General features: G+C 56.9%; 2 protein-coding genes across 4 annotated transcripts; both read right to left on the reverse strand.

Annotated features, from left to right (window-relative positions):
- Positions 1 to 3,095: 3,095 nt before the first annotated feature.
- Positions 3,096 to 6,613, reverse strand: LOC114000859 (membrane primary amine oxidase-like). 2 transcript variants are annotated; one of them, XM_027745561.2, is made up of 4 exons: positions 5,044 to 6,613; positions 4,660 to 4,945; positions 3,761 to 3,890; positions 3,096 to 3,598 (listed from the first exon to the last, which is right to left on the reverse strand). In XM_027745561.2, exons 1-4 carry the CDS (start codon positions 6,611 to 6,613, stop codon positions 3,296 to 3,298), a joined length of 2,289 nt encoding a protein of 762 aa, XP_027601362.1. In that variant the 3' UTR covers positions 3,096 to 3,295. The 2 variants fall into 2 exon arrangements, with proteins under 2 accessions (XP_027601362.1, XP_039236328.1); XM_039380394.1 differs by having other exon boundaries at positions 4,660 to 4,919; positions 5,006 to 6,613.
- Positions 6,614 to 7,933: 1,320 nt separating this feature from the next.
- Positions 7,934 to 16,038, reverse strand: LOC114000867 (membrane primary amine oxidase-like). Of its 2 annotated transcripts, none has more exons than XM_039380395.1 (4): positions 14,472 to 16,038; positions 9,111 to 9,396; positions 8,763 to 8,892; positions 7,934 to 8,231 (listed from the first exon to the last, which is right to left on the reverse strand). In XM_039380395.1, exons 1-4 carry the CDS (start codon positions 16,036 to 16,038, stop codon positions 7,947 to 7,949), a joined length of 2,268 nt encoding a protein of 755 aa, XP_039236329.1. In that variant the 3' UTR covers positions 7,934 to 7,946. The 2 variants fall into 2 exon arrangements, with proteins under 2 accessions (XP_039236329.1, XP_027601384.1); XM_027745583.2 differs by lacking the exon at positions 14,472 to 16,038 and adding an exon at positions 10,413 to 11,982.
- Positions 16,039 to 18,782: the final 2,744 nt, after the last annotated feature.

The raw sequence follows: 18,782 nt of genomic DNA on the forward strand, positions 1-18,782 counted from the left end.
ACGGCCAGGCTGGGGGTGCTCCTGGCTGCCAGCCATATTCCTCTGGTCTCTGCTGTGGGGCTAAAGAACCTTTGCAAATAGGGATGGCATTCCTCCTCCCAGCACCACTCTGCTGTGTTAATCCCTCCTGCACCATCAGACCCCGGCTGAGGGGACGGAGCCAAACATGCCACTCATCCCATGGTACTGGATACCAGCCCTTGGCTGTTCCCTCAACCCCAGCCACACCCTGTTGTCACTGGCAGCACTGTGGGCACCACAACTTCATCATCCACAACCGCTGTTGCATGAGCATGCAGCTTTGTGGCAGCAGCACAGGGTGCTCAGCTACCACCTGCCACACCTGAACAGGCAGCTGCCCACGATGGGAGCAGGCAGCTGCCCATGATGGGAGCAGGCAGCTGCCCATGATGGGAGTAGGCAGCAAGGTGTTAGTGATCAGCAGCCAGTGGAATGCATCACTTATTTCCCTCGTGAGCAGACAGGTCAAGATCCTTGAACCGTTTCCATAAACCGTTTGCTGCTGTGAGAGTCATGTCCTGAGCCAAGCCCTGCCCACAAACAGCGAGGTTTACAGGCAGCATCCTGTCCCCCCTGCCCATGCAGAGCCCAGGGAGCCACGGGGTCCCAGCAAACCTTCCTCCCTGGGATACGGGCACGAATGGCCCGTGAGAGCAGCAGTGCAAATGCTGTGGGGTCAGCCCTGCCACAGGCACATCCTTGCCCAGGGCTGGTCCTCCCCATCCCTCCCAGCCCAGCCTCGCTGCATTCAAAGGGGATAGTGTGAGCTCCTGACCTACAGAACACCCCAACAAAACAGAAGCTTGCAAAGAAATGGAGTTACTCTTGCAAAACATATTCCCTAACTGCTCATTCCAGGGTCCTCAACTGAGAGTGGCTTTGGCCAGCGTGAAGGAATGCAACAGACTTGGCTTCTGTGTCAAAAACATTTTGAAACCATCAGCAATAAATCTTCCACGGGAGATTTCACAGCAGAAAATGGGGCAAAATGCTCTGAGGGATGGGGACTAGCACTCCAGTCCACTTGGAAAGTCACTGCAGGAAACCTGGGGCTGCAGCAGGGAGAGACCAGGGAGCAAGACAGAAGCAATCACCTCCTCCCTCCCAGCACGGAGGACACAGTGGCAGAGCCCAGTACCCCCCTGTGCAGTGGCCAGGTGCACATGCCACGGGTCAGGTCTGTGCCAGAGCTGCCAGGAGGCACGCAGTGGTTTCCCAGCACTGCTCCGTGCCCTGCGCTGTGGATAAAATCCCTGGTCCCAAAGTCACTGTGTGGAGCAGGGCCAGGTTGGGGCAGCAGGAGCTGCTGACCCCCTGGGCACCGCAGGGTTCTGCATCCTGGCCCATCTGACACCAGCTTGAGGAGCACCGTGCCAGGCTCCAGCTCACCCCCTGCACCAAGCAGCCACGCTGGCAGCACTGCTGGGGACGTGCATTGCAAACTGGCTGGGGAGGCTTTCTCAGGGAAGGAGTGGGGCCAGGCTGGGGGAACCTGATTTCTGCCCTGGGCCTGTGCACACTGAGCTCAGGATCAGCTGGCAGCCCAGGAGGAGCGTGCCTGCAGTGGCAGCAGCTGGATCTGGGACACAGAGCTCCAGATGGAGCTACAGCAGGTGCAGCACGAGTGGGTGCTGTAACATAGTGTGCTGCATGCAGTGCCAATGTTTGGTCCAGAACGTTCCCAGCTGGCTGCAAGGTCCGGGCCAGGCAGCAGCGGGTCACTGCCAGCACGGGACTGCGTCAGCAGGCAGAGTCCAGGCAGCACCGTGCACACGTGGGCACGCGGCAGAGGGCAGGATGCCAGCCAGACACGACCAAGACCTCAGAGGACCTCTGGGCACAGTCCCTGCTGTCGCCCCAGGGCAGCCAGGGACCACTGCAGCCTCCCACAGAGACACAGCCTCAGCTGCTCACTCTGCACAATGCCCCTGGGTGCTGCTGGGAGCTGAGGTGGTTCCCAGGGGAAAGTGCAGCTGCCATTAGGGCTTCTCAAGCCCCTTGCAGCATGGTTCTGGGCAGACCCAGCCACTACACTGAGAGGTCAGAGAGGATGGACACCCACCATGCCCCCAGGGACACCTTGGCTGGTGCTCAGCATCTGCAGCCACATGCCAGGACTGGCACCACTCTCCCCAAGCTCCTTGGTGCCCCATCCCAGCCTGGCACAGTGGGGATGGGTTCTGGAGCCTGCAGGATCCCACAGGTCAGGACTGCACAAGCAGCTAGGGGTGCAGGAGCAAGAGTCTTCGCACTGGGGTGGGGCTAAGCACGTTAGGCAGCAGCCAAGGCCAGAACTGATTAATGCTGCTCAGAACAGCTGTTACACATTAACTCCCTTGTTTGTCCCATATGTCCCAGCAGGAGCCTCCTACCAGCACCCTGGGCCCAGGAGCAGGGCTGGGGCACCCTCACACAGCCATGCCAGGCACTGTGCTGGGCGCTGTGCCAGCCCCCACAGCCCCTGGACCCCTGCAGAGCTGAGCCAGGGCCACCCCTTACAGGACACCAGTCTCCACAGCATCAGCCATACTGGGGGCTCACCCCAGCCTTAGGAGCCACAGCAGCACCTGTGAGCTACTTAGGTTTGGTCAGGGAAAGCACCCCAGTGCCCGTCTATTGGGAAGGGCAGACACGTGGCAGCCCAGCTCGGGCAGTGCCCCTCCGGGGGCCCAGCCGTGGGCTCCTCCCATGAGCTCCCAGTGAGCCCAGCACACTCTCCCTACCTGCAGAGTTGGCACTGCAGCAGCTGCCAGAGCCTGGCAGCACCTGGGCCCTGCAGTCGGGATGCTGCAGTGGCTGTGAGGCTGGGGAGGATCTTTCGGGCATCCCGGAGCTGCCATCTCCCTGTGGATGGGAGTGCCATCACACCGCTCTCTCCTGCCACCCTGGGCAAAACCTTCGGTGGACCGTGGCTCCAGGGGCAGCTGTGGCTTTGTGCCATGTGCAGCCCTGGCCGGCACTGTCACCCTGTGTGCACTGGTGTACCTTGGGCAGGTGGCAGGAGCCCTGTCTGAGTGGAGGGGGGCAGCTGTGGGCATGACACCAGATGGAGATCAAAAAATCACTCCTAGGGGTTGTTTTTCAGAGGTTTTGGTTGCACCTTTAGCAGCACTGCAGTGCTGAAATGACAGCTTCACCAACACCCTCAAAAACCAACCCTGAGCACATGACACCCTGGGCAGGGGGAGGGCAGGTCCTGGGGTGGTGACAGAGCCCCTCCAAGCACCTGCCCAATGCCTATATGGGTGGGGAGGGGGCAGCAGGCCCTGGCCCGTCACACCCCGCCAAATGGCGGTGCCAGGCTGACGTTGAGGAAGCCCCCAAAGTGGAAGGGGGGAAGGTGGGGGGCACAGGCAGCAGCGGAGGGCAGGCAGGCGAGGGGGTTGGCCCCGCATGCCCTGGTGTCCTGCTCACTGCTGAAGTACACACTGCCAGGTGAGTCCACTGAGGGGTCCTCGTTGAAGTAGTTGTAGGGCCTCAGGAAAAAGCCAACACTGTTCCCCACGGCCACCGTGTTGGGGACGTCTTCAGCATGGGGGACATGCAGGAACCCCACGGAGATCCAGGCGACCAGGTCCTGGGCAGGAGAGCAAAGAGGCATTTATCAGGCTGAGCAGGACTCTTCCAGCCTGGTGGCTGCTCAGTTTGGCTCCAGGACACGTGAAGCCTCTGTCCAGGGCAGGAGCCAGGATAGCACCCACAGTGCTCAGCTCCTCTCCCCCCAGAGCCCCCGGCTTACCTCGTTGGTGATGGTCTCATTGTTGATGAAGTCGGCGAAGGCGACAGTGGGCGTCCAGGGGTCATTCTGGTTGTAGATGCTGGTGCTGGTGGGCTCCTCCTCCTTCCGCTGGGTGACAGCCAGCTGGTACCTGCCAGCACAGGGAGCAAAGGGCTTTTCCATGCTGGCACAGGGCAGGGCAGCCATGGCATTGCTGGCTGGATGCACTGGTGAACTGGGGCTGGATGCATCCCTGGTGCATGCCAGGGGACCTGATCTGTCCTGAGGCAGGGAGGGAAAAGGCTGGCAGGGATAAGCATGGCAGTAATGGTCAGCAGCCCCAGCACCTTTGGGCTTGCAGGGAATGCCTTACTGCCCTTGGCTTTTCCAGCATGCCTGAGAAACACAAATTGATCCAGGCAAAGATGCTGCTGCTCAATGCCCAACACAGTCCCTTCAGCCACAGCTACTTCTCATCCATACAGATTCCCCAGCATGAGCTCTGTTAGTTCACCCTGGCAGCGAGACTGGTCTGTGCTTATCCCAAGCATTTTCTAAAACACATTCTGTCCTCAAGGGAAGATACCACAACCTGGGGAAGCCAGTGCTTCCCTTGGGAATTAGTCCTGCAGCTTGGTTCCCCTCAAAGGGAAAAACACGTCATTTCTCTAAATTAGTCTGATCCGGGGTCAGATTCCTGCCTGTGACCTACCATGAGCAGACGTTATTGAGCAACTTTTCAGCGGAATTTCAGAGCCAAAACCCATGCATGTTCTCTGTTTAACCCTTCCCTGCAGCTTGGCACAGGCCTGCACAGAAGTGGCAGCTCCCCTGCACCAGGAGCAGGAGGAGCCAGGGCTGCAGGGGTGAGTGGGGGAATAGGGAGAGGGAGCCAAGTGCTCCCCAGCCCTGGCACCCACCTGCCCCAGCTGACAGACCGCTCCATGGAGCTGTTGATGGGCAGGTGCTTCCCAGCAAAGCTGATGATCTGGATCCGATAGCTGCGTGGGTGCCCCCACTTGTTGGGATTGGGGCTGGCAAAGGAGAGGTAGCGGGGCAGGGGGGCATTGAGTGGGAATGCTGCCTCATCCTCCCTCTCCAGCCTTTTCCTGCGGAGGTACGGACGCTCGATGGTGTTCTGCGTGCTCCAGGGATCTTTGATAATCTCATACTCCATGTCCTGGGTCTCCAGGAAGTTCAGCTGCCCTGTGAAGCAGAAGGGGAAACATTCTCGACCTCCACACCCCAGGCAGAGCTGCAGGCCACAGTGAACCACAGCCATGAACAAAGGTGGCCAGACCTACCGTCGACATCGAGGTCCACCTTGTAGTGCATGTGGTGGAAGTGCATCGTTCCCAGCGTGTGGGGCCCAACCCTGTTGCCATAGTTAGTGCCTTGGCCATGGAGGAAGGAGGTGCTAATGTAGCCAGTAGCATGCACACGGACCTCCATGGCCCCACTGCCGTGGAACATGAAGTCCCAGATGTAGTCGTAGTTGACGAGCGTGGAGATGGTACGGATGACCAGCCTGTTTTTCCGCAGCCCACCGTAGTAAAAGGACTGCGAGTCAGAGAAGTGGCGCCGCAGAGGGAGGGCAGAGTCGTGCTCAAAAATGCAGAGTGAGTTTTGGTTGGTCTTGGGAGTATCTGACTCTGCCAGGTAGTGCCGGTCCACATAGGTCGCTGTGTAGGGGCAGTCGACACCCCGGACCAGCTCGTAGGCAAACCTGCCGATGCCAAAGCTCCCGTCAAGGTAGCGGGTGGACATGCCCCCAGGGCAGTTGGAGCCATACAGGGCTAAGGCTTCCTGGAGACTCAGCTCATAGACAATCCTCTCCCCCCGGTACCTGATGTCAAAGAGGCGTGGGCCAGAGTTGGGGTTCATGCCAAAGGTGATGCTCCAGCCCTGGTAGGTGACGCGATTGCCCCTGACGCTGTAGCGGGGACCCTGGGGCTCAAACTGCAGCGGACCCAGGGAGTCAGGGGGGTACCGGGGCCTCATTGAGCCCAGCACTGCATCAACCTGGGGCTTCTTGAGCCTGACGACCTCCAGTGTGTGAGCCAGAAACTCCTGCTCCAGATCCTCTGTGCTGGCAAAGTACCGGCCGTTGTAGAAGACTTTGCGCAGCTGCCAACGGGAGGCGTGGAGGTCCCTGTGCTCCACCAGCACCTCCAGCCCCACTGGTGACAGGTAGTAGCCAGTGCCAGCCACATTGTGGAAAAGGACAAACCAGGTTGTGCGGTCGCCAGACTTGAAGCCCCGTGGGGCCGTGGTGAGGATGGCCAGGTCGGTCCCGTCAGACTCGCAGCATGTGGTGAGGAATTGCGGCGCCTTTTTCAACTCCCTCCGGATGAGGGTGTTGATATCCATGTACTCCTTGCCAGTAACAGGTCTGCGGTGGTATGGCACCTTCCCCCCGTACTTCTGCACCGTCACGTCCCGGTGGTACGCCGGCGTTGGCAGAGGACCCACCACGTACTCGGTGACATTGGGGTCTGGCTGGTTCCCAAAGTACAGCACAGCCAGTGCCTCTCGGGCGGGACGAGCCCCCCCGCCGTCCAGGAACCGCAGCACCTCTGCCTTGGCGGGGACCTGCAGGTCCACGGAGGCGATGCAGTTGTCCGAGGGTTTGGCACGCGAGGCATCGACCAGCTGCACCCCGAGGTTTCCCTGCAGGTACCGCACCACTTGTGCCATCTCCTCGGGTGTCAGGTCAGCAAAGACCAGGCTCTGGCCATCCTCGGTGTCCTCCTGCTCCACGGGCAGGTGCTGGCAGGTGCTGGGCGCCCTTCCTCTGGTCAGCAACACGCAGACCAAAGCGAATATCGTGGCTAACGCCAGACCGAGAAGGACGAGCACAGTTTTCACGTTCATGCCTGCTGAGGCACCGAGTGCTCCTGCAGTCTGGCAGGATGCATTTCCAGTTGCAGAATCCTCCCAGTGACCCTCGGGAGCAAGGGGCTGGGTTTGTTTTCCCCCCCTGTTTTCTCAGCAGGAAACAGTCTGGAGGAACTCGCAAGAAGGACGTGCAGAGATGTTCTCACACATTGCCAGGATTTGCTGGGAACCATAAAAGGCAACTTTGCACTGCTTCGCCAGCAGTTTATAGTTTTAAGTAAACTTAATGCTTGTGCATCTGTCCTTCCCTCTGGTCCCAGATCATACACTGCAGAACTTGAAGGGGATGGATCCAGTCATTCGAGGGAAATAAATGCATCTCCCCGCTCCTCCTTCTTTTAACCCTGCAGATGCTGGGCAGGCAGCAGTGGCCGCAGAGACAACCCTTCCCCATGCAGAGCAGCGCTGGGCACAGCACCACGGCCTCATCCTGACACAGCCCCACCACCACCACCAGCATCGCCTGCTGCTGCCAAAATCCCCACAGTCCTGCAGCCGTGACAAAGGGAACAGACACTTGTCACTCCACAAATGTGCCCCTGATCCTGAGCTACATCCTAGCACAGATGGGGCTGTGAGGAGGGGGACGAGGGCTCCAGAGCCTGACCAGCATCCTGGCAAACGGGCAGTGGCACTGGCCATGCTGCACTGCCAGCAGCCATGAGACCTTGCAAAGGTCCCCTTTGCATCCCTCCCCTGTGCTCAGCACTGAGTGCCTGAGAGCTGCAGCCCATGGGGTCCTGGCCCTGAACCCAGCCTTCCACCAACACCCACAGGGCTTGGTGCCAGTGCCCACCTCGGCCCCAGAGGCCCAGGGCACCCCAGCCCATCCCTCCTGCCCTCCAGCTGGACGTCCCCATGCCCTGACAGGCACCCAGTGCCACACTGCTGGGTTGGTTTGTGGGCAGAGGGAACATGGCAGAGACCAGCATCACACCCCAGGAGACACTGCTGTGAGTTGTAAGAACGAGACACTCGAGAGCACTGGACCAGCACCATTTTCATTATTTTAACCTGAGGTATGCACTACATAGCACTTATTTCTACAGCAGAGGAACAGGATTTTCTCCTCACTTTCCTCCTGAAACAGACTCAAACTCAGCAATTAACAGATAACACAGACTCCCATGTGGCATCATGCCAGGAAGATCACGCTTCCTTTTTCAAGAGCACTATCTCAAAAGCAATGATAAAATGTGAAGTCATTACACAACTGGAAATTGAGACAACTTCACTAAAATAAGAAAATCTGAGACAGAACAGTTAACCTGGTGTCTCTGACCTTGTCTCCTCGCACCATCCTGTAGCACTAAAGCCTGCTCATGTTTTGAAAACCATCATAGGTGAATGGGGGAAAGTTTGGCAAACAAGAGGCAGTTTTGGGCAGGCAGGCGAGAGGGTTGATTTCACATGCCATGAAGTCCTGCTCATTGGTGAAAAACACACCATCGTGGGAGTATATAGAGGGGTCCAGGTCGTAGTAGTTGTAGGGTCTCAGGAGAAAACCAACCGAGTTTCCCACAGTCACAGTGTTGGGAATATCCTCAGAGTGTGGGATGTGAAGGAATCCAGTTGTTATCCAGGCAACCAGGTCCTAGGCAGGGAAAAGCCACAAGCCCAGGGTTAGTTTAGAAGCTGCAGCAGCAGTGACTGAAATTCACATGGGGCCATGGGGACTGACAGGAGAGAAGGAGGAGAACCCATAGGCACCAGGCAGCTGCACTCCCACACACTGAGCTCCCCCCTCCTGGGAAAGATCCCCTCCCTTCCCCCAGGGCCTGCCTGCAGCCATGGCCACAATATCTATCCAGCGGAAGGGCCCTTGCCTTGACCTCTGTGGCCTCACTCCAGCCTCACAGAGATTTTCCTGATGTTTTGCCAGCATTTCTCCACAGGGAGAAACAAGCTCCTGCTCTGCACGCCCTGATCTGCACACTCTCACAAAGCACTGAGCAGGCTTATGGAGAAGGGGATGCTCAAACCCACTTTCCTGGTTGCCCAGGGCTGCTGCTCTCCCAGCTGAGCATGCTGTCCCGTGGGCAATACCAGGGTTGCTCAGTCCCTGGGGCTCCCATTGAGCCTGGGGATGGCTGTTACAGCTCCAGCCCAGGGGACCCCAGCCCACCTCGTTGGTGATGGTCTCGTTGTTGATGAAGTCGGCGAAGGCAACAGTGGGTGTCCAGGGGTCATTCTGGTTGTAGATGCTGGTGCTGGTGGGCTCCTCCTCCTTCCGCCGCGTGACAGCCAGCTGATACCTGAGGACAAGAAAAGAGACAGCCCCCTGAGTCAGGGCAGAGCTAAGTCAGCTCCTGAAAGAGCCTGCACAGCACAGGCTTGCTCCAGTGGAGCAACCTCAGCCCAGAAGAGTGTTTCCCTGTGCCTCCCCCATCAAGGGACATCCATGTGATGCCTTCCCATCTAGCAGAGCTGGGGAGTGTCTGAGAACCTGCCACCCCAGCCAGAACAGCCTGACCTTGCCCAGCTGATGGCCCTCTCCATGGAGCTGGCTTCGGGGATGTGGTCCCCTGCAAAACTGGTGATCTGGATCCTGTAACCACGCTGGTGGCCCCACTTGTTTTTGCTGTTGGCCGCAAAGTAGATGTATCTGGGCATCTTTGACTGGAGTCGGAAGGCAGCCTGGTCCTCTGTGTCCAGGACTTTCTTGGTGAGTCGTGGCCGCTCTATCTGCTGCTCTGGGCTCCAGGGAGCCCGTGTCATCTCAAATGCCATGTCATGGGCCACCAGGGAGTTTTTCAACCCTGAAAAGCAAAAACAAAGTCACTGAGGAGTGTCCTCACAGTCCCCTGTTCCCCAAGGACATCACTGCAGTCAGAGCTCACTCTCCCTGTCCTCCCTCCCTGCATCCTGAGCTCGGGGCACCGATTCTGCCCGAGAGCAGTTGCTGCTCCACAGCTCCTCGTGCCACAAGTGTACACCATGTGTGTTGATCTACGGCTGGACACTTGTCTGAGCCAGGCAAGACCACTCTGCAGCAGACTCTGCAAAAGACAAGAGGGGACAAAGGACGAGCCTCGTCCCAGGGCAGAGGAACAGGTTTGCTTTCTGTACAAGCACAGCCTAATTAACCAGAGCACCCGCTGGCACAGGCTGTGTTACTGCTCATCAGCATGTCCTGTGTGATGGAGGCGCCTGGAGCAGCCCAGGCGCTGAACACATTTGCACATCACAGACAAGATGCTGCATCTTTCAGGTCCTGCCACAAAAAGAGACACAGGCCCGTCTCATGGGGGATATGGGAGCAGGAAGGGTACAGGAGCAAATCGATCTGGGGACAAGATGGCAAAGGGCTGGCTGAGAGTGCTCGACGGCCAGTGTGGGTCTGGCGGATGGGCCAGTGCTCAGCACCACCTGCCCATCCCACCAAGATGCCCTCAGAGTTCTGCTCCTTTCAGTCCAACATGAGTTCCCAGCTTGCATAAAGACCACTTCAGAGCTGAATTTCTGGCCATCCACGAAGGTCCAAACCCCACAGTAGAAGATCTGTGCAGAGCCACCACCACTATGATAATTTTCTTTCCTTTCCTCATGTGAACAAACCTTCTAACCCCATACCTCCCCTGCCAGCATTAGCAGTGACAGCCTAGTTTCATTCACCTTTTGCCTGTTCCTGCAGTTTTGCCATCCCCCCGTTGTAAGCACACCACCCTGCCTCACAAGTGGAAAGGAAAATCTGTATAAGCACCAAAAAACTCAAGTTTTGCAAGACTAAAAGTACTTGGGGAGGGCAAAAAGGAGAGAAAAGACCCAAACCTACCTCCTACGTCCAAATCCACCTTATAGTTGAAGGAATGAGTACGTATCATACCCAGAGTGTGTTCCCAAAGCCTATTGCCATATCTCAGGCCATCCCCATGAAGAAAGGATGAGCTCGGGTACCCTGTGGCCTGGACCTTGCCTTCAATGGCCCCGTTCTGGTAGAAGATGAAGTCCCACACATAGTCATAGTTGCCCACGGTGGCAATGGAGCGAACGACCAGAGCAGAGTTGACCAGCCCCCCGTAGTAGAGCGACTGCAAGTTGGAGTAGTGGCGCCTCAGAGGGGAGCCCAGGTTCTGCTCAAAGATGCAGAGGGCATTTTTAGTACTTCTAGGGACCTGGGAATTAGCAAGGTAGTGCACATCCAGGTAGGTTGCTAAATATGGGCAGTCGACCCCTCGCACCAAGGGGGAGGTGTAGCGCCCCAGGCCAAAGCTCCCATCCATGTACCGTGTGGACATCCCTCCCGGGCAGTTGGAGCCGTACACGGACAGCGCCTCTTGCACGCTCATTTCATAGGCAACCCTCTCCCCCTTGTGTCGGATGTCAAACAGGCGCAGGCCCGTGCTCACGCTCATCCCAAAGGCAAAGCTCCACGCCTGGAAGAGGACCAGGTTCTTCCTGATGCTGTAGCGAGGACCCTGGGGCTCATACTGCAGTGGGAACAGTGCAGCCGAAGGCGCTCGGGGCTTCATGGAGGAGAAGTCTCCATCCCACGGTGCCTTCCTCACCTTCTCCACGCTGATACGGCCCTGCACGTAGGCACTCTCCAGCTGAACCATGTCCCTGTAGTACTGCCCATTGTAGAAGACCCTGCTCACCGCCCACTGGGAGACATCCAGGCTGCTGTGATCCACCAGCACCTCCAGCCCCACCGGGTGCAAGAAGAATCCACTCACGTTCTGAAACAGGATGAACCAGGACTTACGGTCTCCAGACTGGAACCCATGAGGGGCTGTGGTCTGAAATGCCATACTGGTGCTGTCATACTCTAAAACTTCTTGCAGGAAGCTTGGTGCTGCAGCAAATGCCACTGTCTCCAAGAATGCTGCCACCTGCTTGTACTCACTGCCCAGCATCGGTCTGCGGTGGTATGGCACCTTCCCCCCGTACTTCTGCACCGTCACGTCCCGGTGGTACGCCGGCGTAGGCAGAGGACCCACCACGTACTCGGTGACATTGGGGTCTGGCTGGTTCCCAAAGTACAGCACAGCCAGTGCCTCTCGGGCGGGATGAGCCCCCCCGCCGTCCAGGAACCGCAGCACCTCTGCCTTGGCGGGGACCTGCAGGTCCACGGAGGCGATGCAGTTGTCCGAGGGTTTGGCACGCGAGGCATCGACCAGCTGCACCCCGAGGTTTCCCTGCAGGTACTGCACCACTTGCACCATCTCCTCGGGTGTCAGGTCAGCAAAGACCAGGCTCTGGCTCATGGATCCTGTCTTATCCACAGTGTTGGGCTGGGATTCACAGCTAGGCGATCGCCTGCCCCTGCTCAGCAGCATGCAGGAGAGAATGAAGATTATCACTGCAGCCCCAGCTAGGAGAACATAGGGAAGTTTGGGGTTCATCGCTCTGAGTGTGGCAGCAGGGCACACGGTTTGGCTGAAGCATCCAGAGTGTGTTCCTCACCTACAGACCAGGCTCTTTATTCATTTGTGACTGTGGGCGTAACGGCGACGCTTGTGAGATGGGGAGGGAGCCTGGAGCTCGCATGGGGCTCTGGGATCACAGGTCCCAGCCAGTTTGGCTTGTTTTCTCCCCACCCCAGACACACCGAAGGACCCAGCCAGGAAGCCGGTGACTGACTCACTCATCAAGCTATTGCTGGGTTTCTCCCGCTGCAGGGTGACACCACAAAGAGTCCCAGTCTCGTCTGTCCTAAGGGCCTTTGCTTCTTCCAGCATCTCCCAGGATGCTCCCTCCCCATCTCCTGTGGGAATGTGTCTGTGCCGGTTGGCCTGGCTCAGCTGGCCTGGTCCTTTTGTGCCCAGGTGCTCCTGGACCAGTCCCACTCCCCTGTAGGGTCAGTCTACACTGGCACAGCCCAAGACCCGTTGGCTCCCCAGCACCTCCACATGCTAGTTATTCCTGTCGCCATTCTCTGTTGTCTCTGAGTCCCTCCCAGCCCTGAGGGAAGAGACCTGGCAGCTCCAGCCTGGCTCTGGCTGCAGGAAGACCAGAGGCAGCTCCCTGGTGAGAACAGGTGGCATTGCTGAACTCCTGGCAGCAAGGGACAGGCAGCACCTGGAGTGGCTGTCATCAGCCATCCCAGCCCCACTCTAGCCCCACTCTTTGCACAAGGGCTGTCGTGGACAGAAATGGTGCGAGGCAGCTGCCCCTGCGTGGCCATCAGCTCCTGCAAGGCTCCCCCAGCACCCAGCCCCTCGCAAGGCAGCAGTGACACATGACCAACAGCAAGGATGACTTTCCAGAGATCAGGGTCCACGTCCACCAAACACCCTCTTGGTGGGGACACCCTGAGACACAGGCAGGAGGGGCTAGAACCTTCACAGCACTGGAGCAATTCACCCCATTTGCAGCTGTGTTAATTTAGGAATTATGTGTTCATTCTCACTTCCCACTAGGGATTAATTGCCCTTTTTCCCTGCGAGTCCCACACAAGCCTCAGATCAGGATCCAAGAACCTGTGTGAGGGATGGCCCACTTTAGCTGTGACACAGCTATGCCTTCCCTGTGCTGGAAGGTGGGGATCCTGCAGGCACCTCTCATGCTCCCTCCATGGCCCCAAGCCCTCTTGCCTGGAACACGGCTCCCCTCTCACTGTGGGGAACAAGTCTGGGATATCACACAACTCTTCTCAAGAGAGTTTTGCAGCAGTCAGGGCTCAGGGTCTTTAAACAGTGTGAGGCATGGATGGGCACTACAGTCACAGAAAAGGACCTTGTCACCATGCAGGAACTGTATTTTAGCACGTTGTTGAGCCTTGCTTACAGGAAGGGGCCAGTATCAGCCCCGACTTTGACCATAACAAAAGCAGCAGCACCTTTCAAGGCCACACAAACCCCTGCATCACAGGCAGGTACACGGGAGAACGCATGCTGGGACCGAATGCTTGCTTTGGAGTCAGCTGCAGCTTGACTGACGTAGCTCTGAGATTACTTCCCACAACCCAGAGGCAGCTTGGATCCCTGGGACTGCGTTTCTCCTCGGGCTGGTTCAGATGCAGCTACTGCCTCACAGCGAGCTCTTTAGTCCTGGGCAGATGTAAAACATTTTTCCCCTACCTTTTACAGGAGAAGTTTTCAATAACAGACACTGAGTGTCCACCTGTGCTCCCACTGCCCCCAGACTGCAGCTACTGGAACAGCCTTTTGGAAGCAAAGCTGCCCCTGAGGCTGAGCACCCCTGCACTCCCAGGGTGGCTGCCAGCACTTGGCTGTGAGCAAGGGACTGCTCCTGGACTCAAACAACCCTGTGCAGGGATCTGCTGCCAGACCATGACTGCACAGGGAAGCAGGGGAACTTGCTGGGTCGCTGTAGCGGCTTTGCAGCCCCAGGCTTGAGATCCAGCTCTTGAGTGTTTCCTTATGAGAGGAGTGGGATACAGCTGCAGGAGCTCAGCCCCACGGAGCACCAGGACAGCAGCCCTGCTTTACCTGGCACAGTGAGACAATAAAAGGACTTTCCCAAGGGACAAGGAGTGCCAGGACCAGCCCCAGGTGCCGCAAGAGTGGGCTCACAACGTCTGTTCTCAGACAGGGCCGACTCCCTGTCTGCCCAGCCATGCCTATGGCAACACACGCCGTGCCAGATGTGAGGCCTCAAGGAAACACAAACATTTTTCAGCTACCACCTTTCATACTTTCCCGAAGCTGAACACAGAGCTTCCAGAAATTCTCACTGCCTTCAACTCAATGACCTTGACAGACTATTTTATAAATAGGAAAATAATTTTGCAAAGAAAGAAGAGGTTAGGAGAGTAAAGAAGCAGAGGTCTGATGTCAGTTACTAGGGACTCTACGGAGAAGGAGGCAAACCCCAAAGCACTGGGGTTTATCAGTACAACTGAAGGTATTAAAAGAAGATCCAGACCTACCTCCTACATCCAAGTCCACCTTATAGTTGATGAAATGGGTGTGTATCGTACCCAGAGTGTGTTCCCAAAGCCTATTGCCATATCTCAGGCCATCCCCATGAAGAAAGGATGAGCTCGGGTACCCTGTGGCCTGGACCTTGCCTTCAATGGCCCCGTTCTGGTAGAAGATGAAGTCCCACACATAGTCATAGTTGCCCACGGTGGCAATGGAGCGAACGACCAGAGCAGAGTTGACCAGCCCCCCGTAGTAGAGCGACTGCAAGTTGGAGTAGTGGCGCCTCAGAGGGGAGCCCAGGTTCTGCTCAAAGATGCAGAGGGCATTTTTAGTACTTCTAGGGACCTGGGAATTAGCAAGGTAGTGCACATCCAGGTAGGTTGCTAAATATGGGCAGTCGACCCCTCGCACCAAGGGGGAGGTGTAGCGCCCCAGGCCAAAGCTCCCATCCATGTACCGCGTGGACATCCCTCCCGGGCAGTTGGAGCCGTACACGGACAGCGCCTCTTGCACGCTCATTTCATAGGCAACCCTCTCCCCCTTGTGTCGGATGTCAAACAGGCGCAGGCCCGTGCTCACGCTCATCCCAAAGGCAAAGCTCCACGCCTGGAAGAGGACCAGGTTCTTCCTGATGCTGTAGCGAGGACCCTGGGGCTCATACTGCAGTGGGAACAGTGCAGCCAAAGGCGCTCGGGGCTTCATGGAGGAGAAGCCCCCATCCCGTGGTGCCTTCCTCACCTTCTCCACGCTGATACGGCCCTGCACGTAGGCACTCTCCAGCTGAACCATGTCCCTGTAGTACTGCCCATTGTAGAAGACCCTGCTCACCGCCCACTGGGAGACATCCAGGCTGCTGTGATCCACCAGCACCTCCAGCCCCACCGGGTGCAAGAAGAATCCACTCACGTTCTGAAACAAAACGAACCAGGTGATCCGATCTCCAGACTGGAATCCACGGGGAGCAGCTGTCACGACTGCAAGACTGGCTCCATCATAGTCCATTACTTGTCGCATGAAAGCTGGAGCTGAGGGGAACACTTGGCCCTTTAAAAACCCTCCAAGCTGCCTGTATTCAACAGCCAGCGTTGGTCTGCGGTGGTATGGCACCTTCCCCCCGTACTTCTGCACCGTCACGTCCCGGTGGTACGCCGGCGTTGGCAGAGGACCCACCACGTACTCGGTGACATTGGGGTCTGGCTGGTTCCCAAAGTACAGCACAGCCAGTGCCTCTCGGGCGGGACGAGCCCCCCCGCCGTCCAGGAACCGCAGCACCTCTGCCTTGGCGGGGACCTGCAGATCCACGGAGGCGATGCAGTTGTCCGAGGGTTTGGCACGCGAGGCATCGACCAGCTGCACCCCGAGGTTTCCCTGCAGGTACCGCACCACTTGCGCCATCTCCTCGGGTGTCAGGTCAGCAAAGACCAGGCTCTGGCCATCCTCGGTGTCCTCCTGCTCCACGGGCAGGTGCTGGCAGGTGCTGGGCGCCCTTCCTCTGGTCAGCAACATGCAGACCAAAGCGAATATTGTGGCTAACGCCAGACCGAGGAGGATGAGCACAGTTTTCACATTCATGCCTGTGGCTGGTCCAGCAGTGTTCACAGCAGCCTTCAGAGCAGGCTTTCCAGCTCCTGCCTCTCTCAGTTTATGCTGCACTGGATGGATTAGCAAAGAAAGTACAAAAGACTGGGAGAGGCTAGGGGAGGAGATCTGAAATCCGTGGTGACCAGCTCTCTCAGCTGCAGCCTCCTCTGTCTTTCTCCACAGCAGTGCCCTGAAAGAACTTGTGGAGATGCAGGGTCAGTGACTCAGACAACTTCCACATAATTCCGTTACTTTTTCAGTCCAGCCTGGCTTCCTGAGGCTGCCTGTAAAAACGGAGATCATGCAGTCAGCCTGAGGTGGCTGCGATCACTGCGAAGCTCTGACAAGCTGGGAATTGTTGTTACACTGTACAATTTCACCTCTTTGCAACTCACCCATTTTTCTTGTTTATCAGGCTCCTTCCTTGTAAACATTGTCCCTGGCAGCACCATTCCAAGCTTGGAGTTACTTTTTATTTTATTTTTTTCAGTCTTCCACATGGTAGCCTTTGCTGAAAACACATCCTTCTGTGTAGCAGAAGAAAAACTTTGGCAGGCATGGAGGTGTAGCTCAGGATGAGAATCAGGCCCCAATGCACTGTGAACAACCAGCTCTTAGTTTGCACCTCAGAACAGCTCCGAACCAATTAATCCCCAGCATTTCACTGCCACAGGATCGTGCAGCCTTTATCTCTGCCTCCAATTCACAGATAAACCGAGATGCAGCTTCCAAGAGGTTCCCTCAAGGACAGAACCATCATGAACCTGTGCCCAGCTGCAGCTGAGGGCAGTGGCCACTATTGGTGCTGCCAGGCCACAGTGCCCAGGCTGAGCAGCCACAGCTGCCCTCTGCCACCCTGCCAACAGTCTCTGCTGGCCTTGTGGAGCTGTTCAAAGGCACTGGCAGAACGAGGCAGCCAGAAGGACTCGGTGCTCCATCCTGCCACGCAGCAGATGCTCGGGGCGGACCAGACACACCACACTGGCTACAGTCCCTGAGCTGGTGCTGAGTAAGACAAGGCATCCAAGAGAACCAGGGCTGGACATTCAACCCAACATTTCCACTCCTGCTGCCAGCCTCACCTCATCTCACCCTCGTCTTCTCTTCCTCGTCAGAGTTTCCTGGTGGGAAACAGCCCCCACCAGCCTCCGGTTCTTCCTCTGTGGCAGATCCTGCCTGGGGCTCAGCCCCTCTCTGGTCCTCCAGCCACGCTCAGGCACCACACTGGGAGGCAGAAGGCCATGCTGCTGTAGGACACGCTCCATTATCCTCACCTCCACTCGCAGTCTCAGCCTTCTTTGGCCTGGGACATGCTTGTCCCCGCTCTGCCAGCACACAAGGCTCTGTCTCACCAGCCATCATGCCAGGAGAGACTCAGAGCCCCAGCACTCACTTCACGTGGTCGCAGTGCCAGCAAAAGAGCTCACTAGGACAGACACGAGCAACAGGGAGAGACAGGACAGATGAGAACAGAGCCTTGGCTGCACAGGATGCAGCAGCCACAGGTTTGGGAAGTACCTGCTCTCATCGGCTCACAGCGGCAGAATTGGATGCCTCTGAATAATCCCAAATTAGGCAAAGCAGCGCTGACTCCCAAGTCAGTCTGTCAGTCCACATAGTCAGTGAGGCTTGGAGGATTACCTGGGGTTAGGCTTGAAAGAAAAATTCCCTTTTGGTGTAGGCCTGGAACATGGCAGAGTGCAGAGCAGCAGCACTGCTGTCCCGGTTCAGGTTTGGAGCACAGCCAGGACATAGCTCCTGCCTCTCAGGAATGGAACAAGTGTTCTGCTGCCACACACACGGGCACAGCTGGGCCGAGACTACAGCGGAACCTCCATGGCTGCATGACAGAGCTCACATGGACCTTTCCTTAAAGAAGTATACAAAGAGCAGATCATTCAGGTTTGACTTTGCCTCTTGGATTTGCATCCCGAGTCCCTCAAAGCCACAGCACAGGCTGCAATTACAGAAGGGCCTTTTCCAAGCAGCACAGCAGTAGTTTAAGGTTATTGGATAAACTCCACAGGCCTTCCTGCCCCACAAATCACAACTCAACTCTGCAGCTGGGCCGGGAGAGATCTGAAAATAGAGTGTGGGAACACTCCCCATTCTGTGCATGTCGGAGACTTGAAAGAGAAACCCTAATCTGTACTGACATCCCCATGACAAACCAACCACAGCACGTACCCCAGAGCTGCGGGACATGGATGGCAGCTTTCTACACTGCCTCTGCCCCGCTGCAAGGCCTGTGCCATGGAGGCCATGACTGATACCGGGTTTTTTTATTACCATCTGTTTCTGCTGGACTTTTCAAGCTCTGGTGTATAGATCTGCTTCAGAATAAACAAAACAGCCCTAAATCCACCTCTATCTTGCAGCAGGAACTTCAGGAAGGAGAGTAATTAACTGAGCCTGCAGTGCCAGGGAACCTGTGTCGATAACTGACTGATGAAAAGCAATGATGGATCTTCAGGGGCCCCCCAACACACTGGAATTGCTTGTGTACCTTCTCTAAAAGAAGCCTGAAGCAGCTTAAAGCTAACCTAGAATTAAAGAAATTGCACATCTCCCTAACAGCAGTGTAACTTGTTTATGACCTGCTCGGCGCACGTACTGCTTCCCACATCCCAGTTCCCCAGTGCAATCAGCCTGTCACTGCCCCACATCCCATATGGAGAATTCACATCCTACCCATGTTTTATTTTGGTTACACAGTCACTTTTAGGCACTGCCCA

This window comes from Pipra filicauda, unplaced genomic scaffold, assembly GCF_003945595.2.
Source record: "Pipra filicauda isolate LSUMZ 115617 unplaced genomic scaffold, ASM394559v2 scaffold193_size2426894_pilon, whole genome shotgun sequence".
NCBI classification, from domain to species: domain Eukaryota; kingdom Metazoa; phylum Chordata; class Aves; order Passeriformes; family Pipridae; genus Pipra; species Pipra filicauda.

Excerpts from the sequence above, each read along its gene's own strand:
- LOC114000859 (XM_039380394.1), bottom strand. The coding sequence starts at position 6,613 with ATGAACGTGAAAACTGTGCTCGTCCTTCTCGGTCTGGCGTTAGCCACG. Across the intron at positions 4,920-5,005 it reads GTTCATGGCTGTGGTTCACT|GACATGGAGTATGAGATTAT; the intron begins GTGGCCTGCAGC and ends CTGGAGACCCAG. Across the intron at positions 3,599-3,760 it reads ATGAGACCATCACCAACGAG|GACCTGGTCGCCTGGATCTC; the intron begins GTAAGCCGGGGG and ends TCTCCTGCCCAG.
- LOC114000867 (XM_027745583.2), bottom strand. The coding sequence starts at position 11,982 with ATGAACCCCAAACTTCCCTATGTTCTCCTAGCTGGGGCTGCAGTGATA. Across the intron at positions 9,397-10,412 it reads GGTGGATTTGGACGTAGGAG|GGTTGAAAAACTCCCTGGTG; the intron begins GTAGGTTTGGGT and ends TTTGCTTTTCAG. Across the intron at positions 8,893-9,110 it reads AGGGCCATCAGCTGGGCAAG|GTATCAGCTGGCTGTCACGC; the intron begins GTCAGGCTGTTC and ends TCTTGTCCTCAG.